Source organism: Syngnathus acus, chromosome 23 (genome assembly GCF_901709675.1).
Source record: "Syngnathus acus chromosome 23, fSynAcu1.2, whole genome shotgun sequence".
Taxonomy (NCBI): domain Eukaryota; kingdom Metazoa; phylum Chordata; class Actinopteri; order Syngnathiformes; family Syngnathidae; genus Syngnathus; species Syngnathus acus.
Window position 1 is genome coordinate 3,737,411 of NC_051107.1, and position 23,505 is coordinate 3,760,915.

Sequence of the window (23,505 nt, forward strand, 5' to 3'; positions counted from 1 at the left end):
CACAGAAGTCCCCCTTTTTCTTCTAATGTGCGTTAATTGCCGCCGGACACAAAAAAAAACTCGAACCGGTGCACGGCTGAGAGATCAAACTGGAGCGGGAAACTCCCTGTGATCAGGCCGCGATTCACCCATGCCAGGGGATCTCTTACATAAATGGGTCAGGGGTCGAAAAAAGTGACCCGGTTCCACGTGGAGGCAGACGAATCAACCAATCAGTGCAATCGATAAGCAATAGCGTAGCATCAAGATCAGCTCGTTTACGCTCAAAGCCAAAAAGTAAACAGAGCTGCAAAATAAATAAAATTTTTGAGACGAGACTACAACCGATTGGATCACCGCTGGCACGTTTTCGGGAAGGCGTAGCATCTTGACAATATCAAACAAAAGACGTTTTATTGTTTTGTCTTTGCCAAGTAGACTTCAGTTACATGCTAGAAGTCAAATGGCAAGCATGACGTCCATCTGGGCCAGAAATGAGATATGAACCCAAATAAAAAGCTTTCGACTCAAGCCAAGGAGCGGATTAAGATGTCAAGAATACGCAAGGCGATCAAAAGAATGCCTGGACCGTAACCCGATGATAGCAAGCATAAAATAATCCAAGCCCAATCTTGAGCATGTTTTTGGCTGTGAGGACCCAAATTTTATCAAATGGTCTTTTGGGTTCCAAGTCATGAACAGTAAATAAATCCAAGACTAATTGACATGAGTTTGTAATTACGTGTAAATGATACAAGATGCTAATGAAGCAGCTAAAAATAACAAACACCACTGTGTTTCTGGCACAATCATGAAATAAATTAATCAATACACACAACCTTCACTTGAGGCTCATCAGAAGTACTAGCTCACATGCTAAATAGAAAAGAAAAAAAAAATGCTAACACCCCTTGTTGTTTTACGCATGGGCGCACAACCCAATGTCATTCCGGTACTAGGAAAAACGAAATAGTGATAAATCTTCTTGGGAATGAGGAGCTATTGCGTAATCAAGGCACACTCCGTTTGGTTTTCGTTCTTAGCGAGTCCATTTTTGAGGAGAATATTCTCACTGGTGTGAATTCAGGTCACGTTGATTTTCATTCCCAAACATTTTCTATCCAAACTACACATCTGTTAGCGTTACTGTAGTACTACTACTTCATCGGTGATGCTACGTGGTGGGAATGTAGGTGTGTCTGGAGTACTTAACTTGCCATAAACGATAAATAAGGGTGGAGGGAATAGTCTGGAGGAGATACTACTTTGGGAAAAATGTGAGCTAAATTCTCTGATATTATTAGGAAAGCGGATGAAGATATTCTTAATAATAATTTCCCAAGGCACCCAGTTTCTATTTTAATAGGAATTACCTCATGTTTACAAGGTGCCATATTGAGCATGGTGCCAGTTTGGATGATAAATATGTTATTTCATCTTTTGAATCCGCTTCAAATGTTTCCATAGCAACGCTGTGTTTTGATTGTGGGAGGACGGTGCAGTAGGATTGCAAGGAAAACGTGATTCTGTATTTTTAGTTTAGTTTGTTTTAAGATGACGAAAGATTGAGTCGATTATAAATAAAGCAAACTTGCACACGTTTTACTTTTGAAAGAACGCAGACGGGCTTTCGAGCTGTTTCTGCATCTAGGGGGGAAGGGGCAGGTGCGGTAGGCACCCATAGCCCCCCCCCTCTCTGCACGTCCCTGGTTTTAGACTCCGCCCACTCTCTTTTTAAACCTGCAATGTCACCGAAAGGCGCTCAGAGAACTTGATCTTGACCACTTGAATTCAACAGCAGCAGCAGAAGCACCTGAGTCACACTCAAAGAAGGTAAGACATCAAATAGGATTTTGAAAATGAGCTGACATTGAATTTCTTTTGCAAACCTCCATGCACTTTTTTTTTTTTTTTCCCCTTGACTAATCATCTTTTATCCTACCCCTCAGATTTGCACTTTTCCCTACCAAGCCTGGACAGTTCAACCAGTCATCAACTTTTTTAATTAGCTTTTTGTATTTTTGCACTTCATCCCACTTTTTTTCCTTTTGGGGATATTAACGTCACTGAATCAGTGCAATATCACCCAAGCCACTTTCAACTCTGCCTCCATCTCACCAGAGCGGGTGAAGCGACAACCTTAGCCCGGAGATGGGCTCCCCTCTCCCCCTTACGTTATGTTGCATCAGCCTGGTGTGCTTCCAATTGCTGTTGGCAGAGGAGCTCTTCAGGTAAGAAGAAATTCCATGTTGCCTGGCTTCTCATTGGTGGAGAAACACCTCTTAAAACTCCTGAGTTAAACATCCTACAACTGTATCACATTTTGTGTATTCATTCATTTGACTTGTTTGCCTGAAATTCCTGAGAAAACATTTAAATTATTTTTTTTTTTTTTTGCTTAACATTTTAACTGTTGTTGTTCAAGCTAGACAAAGTGAAACACTGTTTTATCGAGTTCTTTTGTGTAGTAGGGCAGATACTGTACTTACAGATAGCCGAGACTGCAAGGTCAAATCATTCTATCTGCTGAAAACTCCAAATATATGGAAAAAAAATGTCACTACATTTCATTTAAAAACGTGAATGGGATTTTTCTTTTCAAATCAGTAAATATCTGAGGAAATCGGCGACCAATCCAGGGTGTCGTCTGCCCTGCGTGGGCGGATAACACAATTGTTTTAAACACACGCCAACACTTACCGGAACTCAAATGAGACCAACTAATCTTATTTTATACACTTTTACAGTATTAAATTTAAAAAAAAAAAAATGGTGACACCTGTTGCTTTTCTATCTGTAAATCCGTTTTAATACACACACACAAACACAATTGTGTGATGATGCTGGGAGGAATGCTGACGAGTCAGTGTGTGACTGCCCTCTACTGGAGAGTGTAGGATTTGCACAAGCTTCTCTCTGGATGTTACAAATGTCTAAGAAGGAGCTGGAAACTGTTAGCGTTGTTCCCACGGAAACATGTTGCAGGTTATGCTCAAGGGGGTGTCTGCAGAGTTTCATGCAGACTCAACTATGATCAACTATGATCATTTTTATAAAGTTAACAGTGCATATAATTACAGTCACCCCCCCCCCCCCCCCCCCCCACCTCTCATAAATATCCTGCCTGGCTTTCATTAGGATAGCACATTGTCCCACGAAGCACATTCTGTTCTGTTCAAACGCAGACTGATAATGACAAGGGATGGCTTCATCCTTTTTTTTTTTTTAACACGATGCACAGATGCTGAGCATGCCTGAACTCGGACGTCTGCGCCTCGGTGTTGTGCCGAGTTTGTCCTGATAAGGACACGAGGCAAAACAAAAAGGTGTTGGGGGGGGGTATTTGGAGAAATAGCAATGTCACTTTACATAATATGGACGAGAAAAGACAAGCTGAAGTTAAATATGGCTTTCGAGAAGATCAACAGATTAAATTCCTGAACTTTGAGTTCCTGAAGCCAGTAGCTTCAAAACAGAAGGTTAGTTTACAATCATGCCCCCCCCCAAAATAATATGGCCGTTCATTTTAGTATTTTTCACACAGCATTTGGAACAGTGGTTCACATGAGCTGACGGATACTCTTGACTAAATATTTACTCGAGGAATAGAGTAATGAATGACACGGACTGGCTTGTTGAAATTGGGTGTCGCAATTGACCCGGCCGGCACGTGCCTTTCGTCTCTTTCCGTTTTATTTGTCTTCTGACCGGTTATGATTTTGTCAAGGATAGACCATTAATGTCAGGATGTTAAATCCCTGGGGGGGGGGGGGTATGAATGCCTCTACGGGGGCCGTCAAACTGTACCCGAGCTTAAAGTCGAGGTAGGGGGGAAAAAAAAACCAGGTGGGAGAATTCCGATGTGGATTAATGGCTGAGACCTAAATCCCCTCAATTTACAAAGATCCTGAAAGAGCAGATTTCCGCTCAACAACACAGAAAGTTTCAGTTAGCAGCATTATACATAAACGCAACACCACAAATAGACATCCCCTTTTTCTTTTTTTTTAACTTCACCTTCATAACAGCACTGACCGCTGAGTCATTGTCCTCCATGAACCAGGAAGTGGTCGAAACAGGAAGTAGCCTAGACAGAAATTGAACAAATGAATATCACATCTGAAATAAATGCCTCTTTTTTTTTACTTAAGAATATTTTTTGTTAAACTGGTCTTGGTCGAGTCAAGTTATGCCATTTTATCAAACAGCAGGCTTGAATAAATAAACACTTCACACTAAATAAATGCCACACCTTGACCCTTGAATAAATAAACACCACCAATTTGCCTTAGTGAAGGTATAATTGAAAAATTGTATTAGACACTTGAATAAATTAACGCCACACCTCAAACAAATACTTTTTTTTTACAATCATTTCATTATCGTCCTCCATTAGAGATGGGTAGATAAACGCAATTAGTGTACATACTGTATTAAAATGCAAAATAAATCTCGTTATGAAAGCTAGGCCGCTCATTAGACGAGTATTTCAAACTAACCTTTCCCTTATTTCAACTCTTTCCCCCGCTGCCGGGGATTACAAATTATTGCCGGCCATTAACACTAACCTTTGTTAATATTCAAACAATAGAAATCAATGCGGTAAAATTAGAGGGAAGCTTTGTCTTTTTTTCTTTCTTGTCCCCAATGGACAGTACAAATGGGTCAATTTGACCTACATTATGAAAAAAGGCTAAAAAAAAAAGGGTCAATTTGACCCAACATACTATAGGAGGGTTATTTAATCATTTTAGGAAACTAAAATATGAAATAAAATGATAAAAATGGGTCAATTCGACCTGCAATATAACATGGAGGTTAAACGTTATCAGTGGGTCAATTTGACCCACAATATAAAAAGGACAGATGCCAAATTAGGGCATGGTGTCTATCAGAGGGTGGCCGATCCCTATGAATGTATATTTTCTTTTTTTTTTTATTAATTACAGAAGAAACATTCCAAATGATCCACGACAAAAGGGTTTAAAATAGATCCATTTTCCAGTGACGTGGTTATGGCTCAGCGGCTTCGTCTTGGAAACATTGCGGTCAAGTTGCCGTAATTATTTAGTCAGCCTGTGCCACCGTCGTTACAAACGGCTAAAATAAACTCCACGACAGCTTCACGCGTCAACGTGGAATCCACACGGCCGCAGGAGAATCGTGATGTCTGTCACGTCGTCCCAAGTGGAATTTTTTAAAACTTTCAAATGCGCATGTCCTTCTCTGAGGATGCGTTTTTTTTAGTCATTTTAGGGAGTCCTCGCTATTTTTACATTTTTTTTCCCTCGTCATCATTCATCGGCTGCCAGGAAACGGTACACTGCTGGATCTACTGGTCCCAATGTGCTGCACAAACATGGAAGGTGGACAGAAAAAAAAGAAAAAAGTGAAACGCTTCCACTGTGTTTGTCAAACAGCGAACAGATGGCAGGAACTTGTTTACCGAATCGCTCGAACATTGGAACAGGTTAATTAGCCTGATGTTCATTCGCCGAAACGCTAAGAGCTCAGGCATGTTATAAATACCCATAAAAATATTCGGGTAAAGCCATTTTCAAGAAATCTCTCGGGATTAGAGTCATTAGATGAACCCGGGATGACGGAAAAACATCTTCATTAAAACCATTGGTTTCAAAAGCATTTTTTTTTCCTCTTTGTGATTTGGATTATGATTTTACTGACGACATTTCTCTTCTCTCCTCAGCTTGGACCATCTCAACAAGCTAATCCTCTCCGAAGAGGATCTAACGTTGGTTCCTGGGGCCCAAACCAACGTCGGCAGTTCCTTCATGAAATGGCCCCTCAGGCACCAGAAGCTTTCTAAGGCGAGAAGAAGCAACCCCAGTCTGGCATGGGCGAGACCCGCCGAGCGTTTGGGGTTCCACGGGAGTCCGCCGAGGGCCCGTCGCCACGCCCACCCTGGCACCCGGGCCCACCACTACCCCCACCATGTCCAGCTGATGCGAGTGGGTTGTGTACTGGGAACCTGCCAAGTACAGAACCTCAGTCACAGGCTTTATCAGCTTATCGGCCAGAGCGGCAGAGAGGACTCGTCGCCTATTAATCCAAGGAGCCCCCATAGTTACGGATGAGTGACCCCACTCGGCCCCCACTCCCCAGAAATCTATATCTTTCAATGTATTAGTCTGATATTACAGAACGCATCACCTGGATCACTGCTGTGCCTCTTTACTTTTTAAGCTAATTGTTCAATTTAGCATCACGCAGTTAAGTGATAACATTTGCCTTTTTTCATCCACGGACAACCTAAGCAACCTCAGTCGGACTCCTAATGTAAGGGCAAAGGATTGTCTTCGGCTCAATCCTGTGCCTCGCTGATCAAACACCCCGAATTTTTGATTCAGCCTTAAGATAGTTTTAAGATATGAGATATACTCAAAACGAATTTTCGTTCAAACGGATGTAATGCCACTCCAGTGACTTGGGTGGCGGTAATGAGCATTGGAAAACAGTGGAGTTAGCGACAGAAGAAATTGGAGCGTGTTAAAGTGAGAAAATGAAGGGTGGTAATTCAAATACAGAAAAAATAATTTAAATACAAAACTAATGAAATCCAAAAATATATATCCTCATTTATGCTTGCAATTAAATGTATGACACAGGTCATAATACGGCCCAGAATCAAAAACTTTTATTCATATTCCGCACGTAGCACAGTGTGGAAATATTAGTCCCTTTCACATGACTCCTAAGTTCTCCCCACAAGTCAGGACTTTGTGGTTGACGGCAGTTTATTAAGGCTGACCTAATCTTTGCAGTCATATGCGGCAACAGCGGGGATTTGCTTTCAAAAATAAATATGAGCAGAGCGTGTGCCTACCACACACTTTTACACAAGGCTCCAATTCAAATGCAGTGTTTCACAAATTACCTGGCAATACTTGATAAACGGAGGGATTTACTGTACAGGTTCAGATTTTTCTTTTTCTTCTTCAGTCCGGCCCCAATATTCTCTTGTGTTTTCCCAACCGATTTAATCTGGATACATTTCCCAAGGTTGTCTTTGGGCTCATGAGGAAACAGGGTAATACTCCCCGGTTCACTAGTTTTAAGTCTAATCTGCTCAAAGGCTTGCTTAAGGTGAAACATGACAATCTGTCTGGTGTAATTGAGTTAATCGATGTCCCATGATAGATTGTTATTAAACTTTTGGGAACACCGGCAACCCTTTTGGTGGATCTCTGGAAGCTGTTGCGCAATGTGTGTGTGAGCATGTGTGTTTGTGTTATTTCTTATCTCATGTTTGACTAGCGTCACAGATCATTGTGCGAGGATTTTTTTTTGTTGTCGCTTTTGTGACGTCGGCGACTATGTCACGTCTGGTGTGCAGGCTCTGCTCTCTCTTTCTCACAGGACTCTATCTTCTGAAAATACTCACATCTGGATTGTGAACACCTTATCACAAATGTAGTTGTTTTTTTGTAAATGTCCCGATTGACAGTCAGCGCACTCCAAGTAGCGACGGGGTTGACTGTGAAATGCCGTATGTAAATAAACGCCTTCAAATTATTTAAGTCACGTATTTAAATTATATTTATGTGTTCATACGTGTTTGTCGCCAAAGAGTTTTTTTGGGTGTATTCTTGTTTTCGCCTTAAAAACCTGATACGATGATAGAAATGTACAATTTCTTCATGTTCACTATGGTGTGTAAAATAAAGAGCTATATTGTACTGCACAGAGTGTTGATCTGTATTAGGGGCCAAGACAAATAATAATTTAATTCAGGATGCTTTGAGTAAAGTACCACTTTCCTAAATCAAAGACTCCATTGCATAAGAAGGGAGGAGAGAGCATTGCCCTGATGTGGGTCAATACAAATAGCGACATCACTGATTTCTTAATGGGGGTGAATGTCAATGAAACGTCAGATCAGAAGACATCAGCTGACCTCAGCCACGTTTGGTAAAGCTTGTACGACTTAGAAGAGTTAATGAGTGACAGTGGCTTCGGTCAACAACGGGACCGGCCCGCGTACAATTATCGACCACAACGCATTTTCAAGGGGAGGTTGAGATTGGTCTTCCACTGGAAGCACTTGAACGTGTCTTGCCATCCGTAGAGGTCATACTAAGCGGTTTGCCGATATGACAAAAAATGACAAACTCAAATGAGAATGACTCATACAACCACTCACTTGGAACGCAAACATTTGGTCATGTTTCACAAATGCCTGCTTTTCACAGGGTCACTCAATTTCCTCTCATCTACTGTCAAAATATATTATAGTCCCTTAACAAAATAAAATAGTCCCTCAATTTATACATGACTCAATTTACAACTTTTGGGCCATTACTATGTCAAATGATTTCTTTTGCCCTGAGTATAGATTTCAGGTGCAGCAGAAGATATGGCGGCAGTGAACTTTACAGTACAGTAATCCCTAGTTTATCGCGGATTATTGGTTCCAAAAACCACCCGCGATAAGTGAAATCCGCCAAGTACGGTCACCAACAAGAAGTACTGAACGAGTTAGCGGAAAGATGCTAATTCGCGATCATGCTAACACACGAAAACGGAAGGAATGTAAACGAACATTTGGAGCAATACTACATTGTCCTAAAGGTTAGACACATGTTTCCTCAATTTAGAAGTTTTATTTCGACTTTTAAAAAAAAAATCCGCGATGTAGTGAAGCCGCGATAAACGAAACGCGAAGTAGCGAGGGATCGCTGTAATTCTAGCAAAAAGTGAAGAATTCTTCATGAATGGTTATATCAGCCAATCATCAACCGAAAATACGTATATTTTTCATTTCATATTTTTTTTCCGTACGTGCATAACATTCAAATAAAATGCAATGTTTTAAGAACAAATATTAAGTTGACTTAAATCTCCGTCTTTGCCCCATCAAAAGGATTAAACGGACGGTCAATGGTAAGGAAACACGCATTACAGATGCAAGCATCAAATAATATCTTTCAACTCACGTGACGTACTCTGTCGTTCGCGTTTTCAAAGTTGCTCGCACTTGAACGATCAAAGAGATGTAACGAAGGTGGAGCGAATTTTTAGGAAACGGACAAAAAAAAAAATGAGTGGCGATATTTGATTTGGATACGCTCAAAAAGCATTTTCTAACCGAGCTACATTTTTAATTGCGTTTGGGCTCTATCGTTGAACGGAGGTTTTAGGGTTCGTCGAGGCCAGAACGTCGTACCTGCCTTTTTCAACACACGGCAAAGCAAGTATGTATAACGTGCGTTTTTCTCTTCAACATACATATAATTCCCTATATTTACATTTTAAATCTTATACACGCGAGTTCAAGCTAGTCATTATGCATTGTTATGCACGATAAAGTGTCCATAACCGTGAATAATCTTCTCAACTGTATTTGTTTTCATTGCATATGGTGCTACAAGTGGTGTTTTTGTAAATCAAAATGATTGCTACTGATGTAAATTAGGAAGACAAGACAGAACAAGAAATCTTTCTAAACGAATGGTTTTGGGATGTGACTTTGGGCCATAAATTTATCGATATGCGTACCTGTAATTGGGTGGCAACCAGTCAACCGTGTACATATCCCAAGTCGAAATCCGGGATCGGTTAGGACAAGCACTATCGATAAAAAGACAAAAAATACAAAATGTGGGAGACCAGAAGTAGAAGAAGTAAATATATCTTAAAAGACATCAGGATATGCCTTCAAAGTGCTATGATATTTCACTGAGCCATATTGCATCATTGCGGTTTATTATGGAGACCATCCCAACTGACATTATAAAGCACTGGCGACAAACACCTTAAGAGCCGTAGAAAATAAATGGTGGGGGCCATAAAACTATTTTGACGTTGTAACATTTGCATTGTAAAATATATGGTAGGGTTCATTAACTATTCTGAGAGTGTGACAAGGCAAGGTAGCTTAATATAGCACATTTCACACACAAGGTTACAATTACTGAATATAATTAAAAGATCAACTTTTTGTGCGGGTATAAATTATTCAGAAATTATGATTGTTGTGATTGAGAAAATAATTGGTTCGATTAGACAATTGAGTCGATTGTGACGTTAATAAAACACTGCATTGCAATGTCCTTAGAATTTCAATTTTGTTTTAAACGGTCGTGGTGTGACATGGATTATGACCTCCGTTATTGTCATCTATGTCGCTCCTAGAATGTTCCAGAAGGTGCAGAATAAGGGAGCTTGTAGCATCCAAATGGAGGAAACCAGACGGCCATCCCCGGCACGGTCCAGGATCAACATGTTCTCCCTGTCCAATTCAAAGAAAGTGGACAATACCGAAACCCAGCGTCTGACCCAACTCCCGCGCCAGGCCGCTGTCAACCTGGAGTTCGTCGATCTGTCTTACACCGTCCGGGAGGGGCACTGTTGTAGGAAGGGAGGTACGGTGGGCTCCCGGTAACAAGTGACATCATGACTCTACCCTAATCAACAAACAATTCAGATCAGGAAATTCTTCTTATTTCTCCTCATCAGGTTACAAAACTCTCCTGAGTAGTCTCTGCGGACAATTTAACAGTAAAGATCTTATCGGCATCATGGGACCCTCTGGAGCTGGAAAGTCCACCATGATGAATGTCCTAGCAGGATACAGGTAAAAAAAACACACCATAAATTCCATAAAAATTGATTTTTGTTAACAATAATCTGGATTGCAGGGAGACTGGCATGAAAGGCAAAATCTTGGTGAACGGTCGCCCGAGGGACTTGGCCAAATTCCAGAAGATGTCATGCTACATCATGCAAAATGACGTACTGATGCCTCATCTCTCGATAAAGGAGGCCATGATGGTAAACTAATATAAAAAAATCAAATAAAATCAAAATCTTTCTTGATCATTTTTACCCTCTGGTTTTAGGTGGCTGCCAATCTTAAACTCAATGAACCCATGCACGTCAAAAAGAAGATTGTAAGCCCCCCCCCTGAGTTCATAGTTTCCGATTTAATGTCAGAGTGATAACGATCTCATGACTGTGTCACAGGTGACCGAGGTACTGACTGCTTTGGGTCTTGTAGCCTGCTCTAAAACTCGAACCGACAATCTCTCGGGGGGCCAGTCTAAAAGACTGGCCATTGCTCTCGAGCTGGTCAACAATCCTCCCGTCATGTTCTTTGATGAACCCATCAGGTAGGACACCGCACTTGGCGTCATTTTGTTTTAGTTCGATTCCATGAGGTAGGGCCTTGCGGGGTAGGACCTTGTGGGGTAACAAGAGTTCAAAAGAGAATTTGAAACAGTCCCGAGAACTGTCTGTGACCGGCAGCAGCGTATTTAACAAGTCAGACGGACTACCAACCGAACTGGAAAACATTTCAATTTAGCACATTCCGTCCAAATTTGATCAAAACCAGAAAACCCCCCAAAATCAGAACATCTACAAAGAGAGATAGCTGCCTCCAAGTCATTCTTTTTGTAAGTTGTTCCAGGAAAAGAGAGCAGCAAACCAAGTTCTGTAATGACCCTCGGGAAAGGCAGTAAAACAATACCGTGAGAACGAAAATGACAGATCCCTCTGACTAACAAAGGTCAGAAGGTAGGAAGGCAGAAGACCAAGAACTGCTTTGCTACAGAAACAATCTGGTGGTCTTGACCGAGAAATTCTGAATGACGACTATGTTTATGTTTGTCCAAATGGAAAACCGACGGTATATAACATAATCCTAATCCCGTTTGTTTTTCACCCCCAACCACATCAGCGGTTTGGACAGTGCGACATCGATCCAGGTTATCTCCCTCCTGAAGTGTCTGGCTAATGGAGGACGGACAATCATCTGCACCATTCATCAACCCAGTGGCAACCTCTTTCAGATGTTTGACATGGTAAATTCCAGTACCTACGATAGCAGATTGGATTTGTAGTCGATTAGTTACTTGAAATTAGACTCGGTCAGGACTACGGAGATCAGGCCTTGTGGTTTGGGGACTCTAATAACTGGATTTGGATCTAACCGCGGTAATTTTTGTGTTCTTTTCCCATTAGCTGTTCATCCTGAGTCAAGGTCAATGCATTTACAGAGGCACAGTCCCCCACCTCATCCCTCACCTGAACAACCTCAACCTTCATTGCCCGAGGTACCACAATCCAGCGGATTTCAGTGAGTACTGAACGCCTTCTTCCATTTGACCTAAGAATGCGTCTGGTTTTATCGTCGGTTCCTGACCCTTCGTTAATCCTTATCCCATCAGTCATTGAGGTGGCTACAGGAACACATGGGGACATGCAGGCCGTGTTGTTTGAAGCTACTCACGGCAGCCAGTGCTGCGAGGAGAGTAAGAAGAGTGCTGGGGATGAAACATGTTCTTCCCCTGCCCAATCCCAACCCAAATCTGTAAGTGATCACTATGCTGTATTTACTTTGATTGAAAATATTCATGGATTTTGTCTTTCTCCAGGAACAGGAACCGCTTGAGACACAATACTTTGCCACCAGTACAATCAAACAGTTCTGCATCCTCTTTAAACGAAACCTCACGGCCATATGCAGAGATACGGTAAATGAAACACATTTAGGGAAGAACATAAACATTCCGACCGGATTTCGGGATGAACATTTGTGTTATGAAGATGCTGACCCACCTGAGAGTGATGTCCCACATCATACTCGGAGTCCTCATCGGCCTGCTTTACCTCAACATCGGAAACGACGCGCTGAGTGCATTCAACAACACCGGGTTCCTCTTCTTCTCCATGCTGTTCCTCATGTTTGCCGCCCTGATGCCCACCGTTCTCACCTGTAGGAAATATACGGACTTTGCTGCTTAAGGTGGAAATGACCATTTGTCTTTGCTCCCACAGTTCCTCTGGAAATGGCTGTGTTCATAAGGGAACATATGAACTCCTGGTACAGCCTCCATGCCTACTACATGGCTAAAACATGCGCGGACATACCATTCCAGGTAAGCTAACATTACAGTGATTCCCAAAAATGCGCTACTAGCTAGCATCCACCACTGCTTGAGAACAGTTCAGTTGTATTTAACTTTTGCTTCATCCTTTCCCCGAGCTCAAAACCTGTTCAAGATGATTTTGAAAACACTCTCAATCTATCTCTTCCGCAGATGATCTGTCCAATCCTGTACTGTAGCATAGCATACTGGATGACTAGCCAACCTCCAGAAGCTCTTCGCTTTGTGCTCTTCCTCTGCTTGTCTACGTCCATTGCCCTGGTCGCACAGTCCCTGGGGCTGCTCATCGGGGCAGCATCCCCGTCACCGCAGGTATGCTTATAGTTCATCTCAAAAGAGGTTGCCCTCTTATAAATGTTTCGGAATAATAACCCGCAGGTCGCCACCTTCGTTGGACCCATCACAGCCATCCCGATAGTCCTCTTCTCTGGCTTCTTTGTGAATTTCCGAACTATTCCTGATTACCTGCAGTGGACCTCTTATGTCTCCTATGTCAGGTACCTTGTTGTTTGTTGTGTATGTGAAATATTACAACATTCAAAAGTCTTTTTTACAAAAGGATGTCGCTTTAAGGTACGGCTTTGAGGGAGTGGTCCTCTCCATCTACGGGATGAACCGCTCGTATCTGGAGTGTCCAGAGAAGACACAGTGCACATTCCAGGACCCTGCAAAAGTCCTGCACTTGCTGGATGTGGAGGATGCAAAGCTCTACGTGGATTTCATTGTCTTGGGGATTTTCTTCATGGTCATCAGGGTTGTTACTTATCTGGTACTGCGCTACAAAGTGAGGGCCTGCCGTTGAGTTTAAGTGTTACATGTTAATACAGTTCACTGGTTGAACCTTGAATTCGAGTTGCAGTTCCCGTTGAGATCTGTTTTATTGGGAATAATTACTGTTTTGTACTATTTTGTTTTTTGGGGGATTGTATTACAAGGATATTCAAATATTAATCATTTGAAAATGATCAAACTTAGTCGAGTCTTTTGAAGATTTTCCACAATCTTGTCTCAGGTCAGCATGGTAATGAGCTCATTGCCAAGCTAAGTGAGCATTAGCAAGTTATCATTAGCATGGTAAATGTCATCAAAATGGCCGCAGCACAAGTAATGTCAATTTGGCTTTTCATAGTAATTGTAACTGGAGTTGGTATGTTAGCATTACCGTGTTAGCACTAGTTAGTCAGTTGCCAAGCTCAGACTAAAATGCAACTAAATGTGGGACGATTTTGAACACTCATACAAATTCAACTGTGTTCAATTTACTAAACTGCTGTCACTGGTTTCCCTTCAACTAGTTTGCTTTCCTTATCTTTTTTTATCATGCATTCCCCTCCATTAATTTTGTTGACATAACAAAAATTGTGTGATGGTGTTTTTTTTTTATTATACATTCCCTGTCATTTATTTTGTTGACATAACAAATCAAAAAAATCAAAAACAGAGCTTGAATATTATCAATTTCTTGTCTTAACATCTTATCCCAAGGCCTTTTTATGAAAAACTTGAAATAACAAACATTTGTTTATGTGTGTGTGCAAAACAGGCCAGTGGTTTCAAAAAGGCCGTGTGGTGTTAATGTCAAACATTCTTGAACAGGATTTGCCAAAAGAGTTTGCAGGTCATTAAAACAGTCTATTACACAATATATGTTTTGAAAATCCCTATGAGAATGTGCATGTACTGTAATTGGAGGAAGGAAAAATGGGTACACGTATTTGTAGCAAAATATAAGCTGCTTATAATAATATAATTAATATTATAATAAATATAATATATAAGCTACATATACAACATTGATAATTACCTTGTCTGGGCTAAGATAAGGTCAATTTGGCATTGGGTGAGCACATTTACTAACAAGCATAAATAAATACACAACACACAAATTGCTTGATGTTAAAATGACATTTAAAAATATTGAGCTCATCCCTCAACAGTAGCACCTTTGTGATTTGAACACAGGTTGATTTGGTAATACTCTGCCTGGGGGTTAACTGAGTGCACGAGTCGAAATCTGCTCAGTTGGGAACACAAAAGATAAATGTGACCACTCACACCCACACACACTTTTTGCTGGGCTGCGTACGTGCAGATTAAAGCCACAACCCATTTCTCACACTGGATTGGAAAATTGGCATCTTCTGTATGGCGGCACTCATCTTGTTTCCCCTTCAGGCCAGTGAAACCAAAATATCACACAAATATTTTTGGGCTGACTAAAGCAATGATTGGCATTGATGTCAACATTTTTTTTACGTGCAACTATGGATACCAAACGACATTTCCAGATAAAATGATAGGAGATCACTGAGAATATGAATTTTTGCCATAGGAAATGAAATACTGCCAGAAGCAGCATATAAATCACCAAGATATAAATCCTGAATTTTATTGCCGCCATTAAACTTCGAGTCACCCTCCTGCAAGATGACGACAATGGCGTTTGCATACTCCTCAGTTTCTCAAGTAACTAGGTCAGAGCCAATAACACACTTAAGTTTACAATTCTATTTGTCTCGTAAAACTCTATATGTGGTCCCAACAGTCTTTTTCCTCATTTCATAGCATTTCTCTCTGCTGCATTGTTTCCATCAATTTAATTTTCCCAGGGCCTTCAGGATTTTTTTTGGGGTGTGCATCAGTCACCGTTAACAACCTTATATTGACATCATGGTGACGTCCTTTGAGCTGTGTTTTTTTAAGTGTACAGCAGAGTAGAGCTTCTGTCCACTTAAATAACAACCTGACATCACGATGACGTCCGTCCAGTAGTCCAAAGATGTGTTCGAAGTTAACGAGTGTGGAAAGTTGAATAAACAAACATCAGATTCCAAGAGGGGTGGAATTGGGGTATGCGAAAACACCAACAGTGTTAAGTTTTTGTTGGTTTTTTTCAATTCAGTGATATGAAATCAAGGGTCTTAACCTTGATGGAATTTTTTTGAAACATAATTCTTCCTCTCTGTGACTAATGTTAAAATCAGTCCTGGTATTATGAACCTGTCCATCATTAATGGCTCTGACCTTAAGTATGCTAGGCTAAAACCTGCTAAGTAAAAGCATATGAGCTAGCAGGCTAAGAGTATCTGCTTGGTTATGAGTGCTAACATGAATTTCTATATAGTCTATACAAGAATAATCTAGCTCTTAGTAGGGTCGCCATTTTGAAGAAAATATATTAAAGTGGGATTATCAGACGGGTGTACGGTTCTTTGTCTCAAAGTGGCACAAAATTCCTTAGCCCAACTAGCAAACCAGTAATGGACTAAATCAAAATATTTTATAACAAGGTTGTAACATGTTTAGAACTCTTAAGTCTATATTGACCAATAATTAATAAATTATGTATTGTGGTTGAGTACATCAAAATTCATTTCAAGTGTTGAGTCTAAAATGGCTGAAAGCTATTTTACTTCGACTATATGTTTCCAAAATGGGTTGTTAGAAAGTTAGGGTTAACCCTAAAATTAACTTTAACCTTTACCTAAGCAAAAACGATTTAATATTGCGAATTTCCCGTTTAATCATTTATATTTAGAACATTTACTCCATACCGCTCACAGAAGACAACCAGACTTCTCATCCAGTTACGATACCGCCCCCTGGTGGCTGAATAGTTTCAACTCCTGGCATTGGTGTTCATTCATTCGGTTTTTTGATGGAAATACATTTTTCAAGAATGAATGCGTCCTATTTCCTTTGGTGATTGGCTTCATCCGCATTGAATGTGTGAAATATAAATAAGTTGTCCAAAGTTGTGAATGTGGATATGAATATAAAAATTATACAGCCGGGTTAAATGCGGATTAATAAAACAAAGATAAAATATTTTAAAAAAAAAAATCAGCCATTATGTGACCTGTATGAATTCAACAAAAATAATTTCTAAAGTGAAAACTTCAGAAATGATGTGATTGCACAAGTGTGCACACCCTCTTGTGTGTTCAGAATTAATCAGTCCCATTTCAACTCGTGTATTATATTTTATTAAACTATTGTGTTGTGTTGTTATTGATTTTTTTTTTTATTAGATTCTGCACAAAAACATGTTTCATTTGTTGTTGACCAATGCGTTCGCAAAATGACTTCACAAAAATGATGATCTCATGAGTAAATAGTAAGTCGCAGGTGGATTCGTAGTTCCTTCGGGCTCACTGGGCAATCTGTCAAACTCAGAGTAGTCATCACTAAGGCACTTTAGAAATCATAAATCATTATAAATAAAAACAAAAAAATGTGTCATTGTGACGAGTGTGAATCAGCTCTCACGTCTCTCGGGTTAAAAAACAGGAAGTCCATGTAAGAGACGATTGTCTATCCTCCAACAAATGAAGCTTTGTGTGATTTTTTTTAGCCATTTGATTAGCAGTTTGATCAGACGTATAAATGGTACGTAACTGGCAATCATACAATGTTATTAACTTTAATAAATATTTGTATCATGCTTATGTTTTACTATTTATGTCATCTATTGATCCCTAGAGGGAATATTCAGATGTTACAGCAGTGAATAAAGTTGAATAAAATTCCCCCCCGCCCCCCCCCCCCCCCCCCCCCCCCCCCCCCCCCCCCCCCGTGACTCAGATATGGTATGTTCCACAGTCCGCATTAATTATTGCTCTACGGCCTCATCAAGGAGAACTTCCCAGACGGATCTGGAATGAACCACTTCTCCCAGCGTTCCGTGTGAACAGCAGGGTACCCCCATGGTTTGAATGGGCCGTTCCAGTGCAGCAGTTGTGCATTCTGCACGAAGCTCTCGGGATAGCCAGAATCTGGACTCCAACCTAAACACACACACACAAAAGTATTTTTCATTTCCGTCATCAATTGAACAATCATGGATGAGCTTACCGAGATGTCTGACGTGCCAGATCGGATCCAGCACGGTGTATTTGTCGTGAAAAACAATGAGCATAGGCGGAGTGGCCACACCTCCTGCCATAGCACTGCTGTAGATGTTTAGCCTGGTTAAAAAAAAAAAAAAAAGTTAAAATCATTATTACAGTCAAATTAATTAAGTATACAAACGGTGGATTGAATAAGTCTACACACCCTTGTTCAAATTTGTTCACTTGAGCAAGACAAATTATTTCCTACTTGATATTGTCCTTCATGTACTTCTGGAGCTGCTTGGTGATCTTCTGCTTTTTCCATTCACGGATATCCGCCACAAACACACCAGGGTTGAAGGAGCAATCGTTGGGATTGATCCCGAGGTTCCTCACTTCTTGTTTTCTGTAGTCCAGGTAGCCCATGTAGGTTGTCTACAAGGGGGAAGCGGATGTTGACTTCATTTTGTGGGATGCTAATTTATCAATGAGCCTACCTGCATGCCGACGCTGCGCACCATCTCGTGAGTGGAGGGCAAGTCGCAGTCGGAGGCGAAAGCAGCAGCGTGTTGCGACTTTAGTTTGATTTCAAACAGATCCTGAATGTCACCTTAGCAAAGTGGTAAAATAATAAGTAAAAAACTGACCGCATCTAATGAACATACTGAATATACCCTGAACAATGATGTCATCGTCTAAGTAGATGACCCTCTCGTGGTTCATTTCAAGCAGCGGTAGATAAAAGCGCACAAAGTTGAGCTGCAAAACAAAGACGTCAACATATTTTAGTTATACCTAGTTATGTTTTTAAACAAACTTACTGGATGTAATAGATCCGGTCTGGAGGAATCAGGCTTCACTTTCCCTTTCAGAACCATTGGATTAAACTCCAAGATTTTATATTTAATGCCTTTCAGTTGGCTTTCCTCAATGTAGCGTCTGAAAGGTGGATAATAAATATGTTGAGAATAATATGTTCAATTTCACAATAGAAAATATGGTTGCTAATGAGGTCCGTACCTGGTCAGTGTAACGGCGTCTCGTAGCGTGACAATATAGAAGAGCACGTTAGCATCTGTGTTGCTACGAATGCTGTTGATGGTCGCCATGGTTGCGCCCATGCGCTCCTCCGAGGCGCAGATAACGACAGGGATGACACGATCGACTTTTTTCGCCACGACATCACTGAGTTTCTTCCAGTGAGCTTGAGAGAAGGAGTAATTATTTCTCAGTATTTGTTAGATTTTTTTTTTTTTCTTTTACCTGAAATTTTGTGTCGACTGGAGGTTTTGTGTAGCGAGCTGTACAGGACCAAGTACAGCATCAGCACCAGGATTACCAGCAGGACCTGATTGACTGACACAGGGACAATTTCCCACTTTTGTGTATATAAAAAGTCTACACACCCCTGTTCACATGTGCTGTTAAACACAATTTGATTTCAAAGCTTTTTTTTTTACCACTTATGATGTGACCCATAATTTGGTCAACACAACTAAGAAAATATTTCAACAAATTTTATTCTCACTTTTTCTCAGAAGAGCCATCGTTCATGGTTGCGTTTGTGGTCATGTACAAATATCTGTAAAAGAGAAAAAAAACTGATCTCTCTGTCTAATAAAGATCTGTGGTGTGTATCAGTTGGTTTATGGGGGAAGTGTTGACATTAAGTGTTTCAGGGGAGGGGTCAGCTGGTTGGTGGGGAAAACCAAAGCCAGATGTTTTTGTTTTTTTCTTCCTTTAGAGGGCTCTACCACTTCCTTGCAATAATAAACAAATAAAACCTCCTATAATCTTATTTTATCATGTCAGGCTCAATTGATTGTTTTTATTATTCTCGTTATCAGTGCTTTTGAATTTTGCAGAGTCAAATGAAACTCCAACACTGTTGCTTCATGTGTATCTGGTTTGTTTGTCATTGTTTTAAACTGCCCTATAACATCTGGAACTGGTTAGGTTCTGAAACACTCCCCTTCAGAAAGCATCCAGAACCAGCCAGTAATGGAACAATTACTCTTGGAACATATCCATGCATTGTTTTCTCCTTAATTTACACGAGTCGATCACTAAAGCCACACTTATGTCCAAATTTTATTAAAAGCATATTAAACGTCAAATAATAAAACTGTCTGTGCTTATACTTTTCCCAGTTAGGCAAATGACATAACAGCTTACCTAAAAACTTTGCTTGCACAAAAAAGCATTGCGACTGTATGCTTTCTAACAATAATTACGTAAAAGTCTATTTTTTTTTAAATGAAAGTATGCAAGTTTATGTTAAATGCAATACAAAAAATATTAAATTCGATATTATGCCTAAAAATCTGTAAATGCATCACAAATAGTATTAATGCACATTTTAGACGCAAGCAAAATGTATATTTTTTTCATTTGCCTGGAGTAGCACATTATGTTCCCTGGGTGACACTGAAAGAAAATATCAACACACTACCATATAAAATAGCATTTTCTCTATGTAGAATATGTTTTAAGGGTACTTGCCAAAAGGAAAGGGGTCCAGCATAGTGCTCAAGGTCCCTGTCGAAGAATGAAAATGCCCAGTCAGACCAACCGTCCCACTTTACCATTATTCCTCCCCTCTTTCTCCCCCTCAATGGAACTCTCTCATTCGCCAACATTCAAATTATTCCCTCTCATTTGCCAGAAGCAGGAATAGATGTCCCCGTTTAATTGAATTATTTTTTTAAACAAAATCTACAGCACATTTTTTTTTTAAATCATTTCAGTACATTTTGTACTTCAGCTACATTTTTAAAGACAGTTCAGTTCTATTTGAATTTGAAGTACAATACATATGTATGCCATGGTATATTTAGGAATCGTTTGGTTTTAAACATTGAAGTGCGCTTTTATCTAACTTTTATGTGCAATGCCTTTTAATTCAATTAGTGCAAACGTATTTTGTCTTTGGAAATATTCAAGCGCAGTATTGTTTTTTAAACTGTGCGTAATTTTACAATGACTTACAATAATAAACGATTTTATAAACATAAGTAATTTTGGGTGAAATCAGTCCTAGCAACTACATTACCCACAATTCATCGGTTCATGATGCCTGCTTGGAATGGCCGATTTAGCTTTATTTGTTAAAAGCCCAACCCTCCAAACGCGTGACTATTTGCTAGTTACGTAATAATATTAACTATATGCATTTAATATAAATTCCCCTAACCCAATCAATTGAATCGATGTTTTAACAGTGTCGGTTCATGGTTGGTCAACGTTGCACTCGCCTAAATCGTCATGATTGCTGTCGTGAAGCACAAGCAAATGACTTAACTCGTTTTCCTCTTCCAGAGATCTTTTTGAGAGTTTGCTGACTTTTTTACAATCAACATGGACGAAGATAGTCTCAAAATCCTGGTGAAACTAACCCAGGGTGGACAATTTAGCTCTCTGACAAAACACATGAGGACATGCGGACTAATGGAGGTTGCCCGAGACAAACACTTCGGACGGTCCGGAGATACTCTTGCACACTACGCGGCTCGGCACGGACGTTTGGACATTTTAGACTTTCTTATAAAAGAAGTGGGCACCGATGTGGAAGTTTATAACAACGACTACAAGCGGCCGCTGCACGAAGCCGCTTCCATGGGCCACCTAGCATGTGTTAGCTATTTACTGCAGAAGGGAGCGCAAGTGGACAGTTTAAAGAAAGCGGATTGGTGAGATTTGGCGTCATAAACATTGCTTTAATCTATAAATGTATATACAGTGATATAATTTATAAATATGTAACTTGAAGCTCTTTATGGCAACTCCCTTCGATAGCTCAGTTGGTAGAGCGGAGGACTGTAGAGGCTTACGCTGAAATCCTTAGGTCGCTGGTTCGAATCCGGCTCGAAGGAGAGCATTGTTTTTATTTTCAAAATGTAATTAACATTTATTTACAGTAAGAAAAATCATATTTAATTAAGACTGAGATTGGAGTTAGAAGCTTGTTTGGACGTTACACACGACAGAATCAGGTATTTTAATCACATTATATAGAAAACGGCACTATCATAATAAATGAAAATTACATATTGTGTACTTAACAAAACGCTTAACCGCGATAGCTTAATGCTAAGACATAAACGACTAATATTTCTGGATCTAACTGAGCTATTATGCGTTGTCTTCATTTATTAGATGGGTCCAGGCGCCCTCTAGTGGCCAAGGTACGCACACCAGAAAGAAAGGCACAATACTTTGTGTTGACATTTTATATACAATTCTCTTTCCTAGGACCCCTCTGATGATGGCCTGCACTCGTAGGAACCGAGACGTGATCCGAGAGCTGATGGAGCACTCCGCGGACCCGCTCCTGAGAAACAAAGATGGCTGGAACGCCTTCCACATCGCCTGCAGGGAGGGCGATCCCCTGGTGGTCCACTTTCTCCTGGACGTTGCTCCGGATGTGTGGAAAAGTCAAAGTAAAACATGCAGGACACCTCTGCACACGGCGGGTGAGCTGTTCATCCTGGAGATGCATCACATTTGATCATTTGATTTATTTGCTTGTGGTCTACAGCTATGCATGGATGTGAGGAGGTTGTTGGCATCTTGCTCGAGAGGTAAATTGAGCGTAATCCAAGATTCTAATGTTGTAACATCAAATCATCTTTAATTAGGATTTGAATGATATTTTTTACATCTGTTTGTTGTAATTGTAAGTGCTGCTTTTTGCGGGCAACGTTCTCTCACTTGAAATGTGTTGTCCAGATGCGACTACACTCCAGATGAGAAAGACAGCTGCGGGGTCACACCCTTCATGGATGCGGTGAGGAACGGACACATTTCATTGGCTAGGCTTCTTTTGGAGAAACACCAGGTAGTATATCATTGCTAATTGAAATACCATGTTTTGCATATATTTACATTTGGGCCAACTTATCTGTCCCCTCCTGCAGGCATCTGCAACAGCATCTGACATTCTTGGGGTCCAGCCAGTGCACCAGGTGGCCGTTACTGGCCAGGAGGAGGCGCTGCGGTTCCTCGTAAGGGAGCTCCACGTTGACGTCAACCAGAGGGCCACTGGTTTGCAGCTCACTTCCTTGCATTATGCTGCCAAGGTAGGGTTAAAGGCAAATTGCAATGTTCTTAAATATAGAAATCAAAAAATAAAATATGTTGCATATTGGATCAAGTGAAGATTGTGTCAAAATGTACGTTGCGCTTAAAGTGACAGCCCTGCTTAATGAAAATATAATATTTGTGTGTTTCTTTGTGTGTGTTTAGGAAGGACACGTTTCCACTTTAAAGACTTTATTAGATTTGGGAGCAGATCTTCACGTTCGGGACAAAAAGGGCAGAACAGGTAAACAGCAAGTGTGAGAGAAGTCAACCAGAAATTTTCTGCTTCCTTGCATTTCTCCTTCATACTAGTTTTACTTCATTTTTTTTTTGTTCCCTCCCAGCCCTCCACATGGCTTCCATTGGACAGCACGCGGAAGCTGCCAGAACGCTGCTTCAGCTCGGGCTCAAAGATTCCCAGGATGCATCTGGCACAACGGCACGGCAGCTTGCAAGAAAATCAGACATAGTGAAAGTCTTTGAATGCAGTTAATCAAATCTACTAAAGGGCATTATAATTCTAATGTAATAAAGAAATAAACATCAATGTTTTCCTATTTTTTTCCCCTCATCTTAAGTCGTTGAAACAACATTTCCAGGAACTTTTAGTTCTTGGCACTCTTAGATCCTGGAATTAGAAGATTCATGAATCACAGAAAAAAAAAATTTCATTTATGACGTCATCTTGTGAACGTCACATGAGCCGT

The 23,505-nt window shown here is 40.5% G+C and overlaps 4 protein-coding genes and 1 non-coding gene across 5 annotated transcripts; 4 read left to right on the forward strand and 1 right to left on the reverse strand.

Moving 5' to 3' along the window:
* The first annotated feature begins 1,704 nt into the window (after nt 1–1,704).
* On the forward strand, nt 1,705–7,681 carry adm2a (adrenomedullin 2a). Its single transcript, XM_037243574.1, has 3 exons — nt 1,705–1,812; nt 1,929–2,210; nt 5,687–7,681. Exons 2-3 carry the CDS (start codon nt 2,131–2,133, stop codon nt 6,072–6,074), a joined length of 468 nt encoding a protein of 155 aa, XP_037099469.1. The 5' UTR covers nt 1,705–1,812; nt 1,929–2,130; the 3' UTR covers nt 6,075–7,681.
* Nucleotides 7,682–10,161: 2,480 nt separating this feature from the next.
* Nucleotides 10,162–14,126, forward strand: LOC119117360 (ATP-binding cassette sub-family G member 4-like). The gene is made up of 14 exons (XM_037243575.1): nt 10,162–10,361; nt 10,456–10,573; nt 10,638–10,770; nt 10,839–10,889; nt 10,963–11,108; nt 11,678–11,801; nt 11,962–12,076; nt 12,168–12,310; nt 12,375–12,473; nt 12,547–12,715; nt 12,778–12,878; nt 13,041–13,199; nt 13,266–13,384; nt 13,461–14,126. Exons 1-14 carry the CDS (start codon nt 10,175–10,177, stop codon nt 13,687–13,689), a joined length of 1,893 nt encoding a protein of 630 aa, XP_037099470.1. The 5' UTR covers nt 10,162–10,174; the 3' UTR covers nt 13,690–14,126.
* A 3,328-nt stretch (nt 14,127–17,454) lies between these two features.
* Nucleotides 17,455–20,329, reverse strand: glt8d2 (glycosyltransferase 8 domain containing 2). Its single transcript, XM_037243572.1, has 10 exons — nt 20,222–20,329; nt 19,248–19,301; nt 18,983–19,075; nt 18,740–18,923; nt 18,541–18,658; nt 18,394–18,478; nt 18,217–18,329; nt 17,988–18,154; nt 17,742–17,854; nt 17,455–17,674 (listed from the first exon to the last, which is right to left on the reverse strand). Exons 2-10 carry the CDS (start codon nt 19,264–19,266, stop codon nt 17,508–17,510), a joined length of 1,059 nt encoding a protein of 352 aa, XP_037099467.1. The 5' UTR covers nt 19,267–19,301; nt 20,222–20,329; the 3' UTR covers nt 17,455–17,507.
* Nucleotides 20,330–20,799: 470 nt separating this feature from the next.
* ankrd16 (ankyrin repeat domain 16) lies at nt 20,800–23,345 on the forward strand. Its single transcript, XM_037242916.1, has 7 exons — nt 20,800–21,408; nt 21,971–22,191; nt 22,257–22,299; nt 22,448–22,556; nt 22,636–22,797; nt 22,964–23,042; nt 23,143–23,345. The coding sequence occupies exons 1-7, from the start codon at nt 21,077–21,079 to the stop codon at nt 23,289–23,291; spliced, it is 1,095 nt and encodes a 364-aa protein (XP_037098811.1). The 5' UTR covers nt 20,800–21,076; the 3' UTR covers nt 23,292–23,345.
* trnay-gua lies at nt 21,505–21,591 on the forward strand. The gene is given in 2 exon segments: nt 21,505–21,541; nt 21,556–21,591. It is a non-coding gene; the product is annotated as a tRNA-Tyr (tRNA).
* Nucleotides 23,346–23,505: the final 160 nt, after the last annotated feature.

Excerpts from the sequence above, each read along its gene's own strand:
- adm2a (XM_037243574.1), top strand. The coding sequence starts at position 2,131 with ATGGGCTCCCCTCTCCCCCTTACGTTATGTTGCATCAGCCTGGTGTGC. Across the intron at positions 2,211-5,686 it reads TTGGCAGAGGAGCTCTTCAG|CTTGGACCATCTCAACAAGC; the intron begins GTAAGAAGAAAT and ends TTCTCTCCTCAG.
- LOC119117360 (XM_037243575.1), top strand. The coding sequence starts at position 10,175 with ATGGAGGAAACCAGACGGCCATCCCCGGCACGGTCCAGGATCAACATG. Across the intron at positions 12,311-12,374 it reads CCCAATCCCAACCCAAATCT|GAACAGGAACCGCTTGAGAC; the intron begins GTAAGTGATCAC and ends GTCTTTCTCCAG. Across the intron at positions 12,474-12,546 it reads CGGCCATATGCAGAGATACG|ATGCTGACCCACCTGAGAGT; the intron begins GTAAATGAAACA and ends TGTGTTATGAAG.
- glt8d2 (XM_037243572.1), bottom strand. Across the intron at positions 18,330-18,393 it reads CGATGACATCATTGTTCAGG|GTGACATTCAGGATCTGTTT; the intron begins GTATATTCAGTA and ends CACTTTGCTAAG. Across the intron at positions 17,855-17,987 it reads TACATGAAGGACAATATCAA|GCTAAACATCTACAGCAGTG; the intron begins GTAGGAAATAAT and ends TTTTTTAACCAG.
- ankrd16 (XM_037242916.1), top strand. The coding sequence starts at position 21,077 with ATGGACGAAGATAGTCTCAAAATCCTGGTGAAACTAACCCAGGGTGGA. Across the intron at positions 21,409-21,970 it reads AGTTTAAAGAAAGCGGATTG|GACCCCTCTGATGATGGCCT; the intron begins GTGAGATTTGGC and ends TCTCTTTCCTAG. Across the intron at positions 22,300-22,447 it reads GTTGGCATCTTGCTCGAGAG|ATGCGACTACACTCCAGATG; the intron begins GTAAATTGAGCG and ends TGTGTTGTCCAG.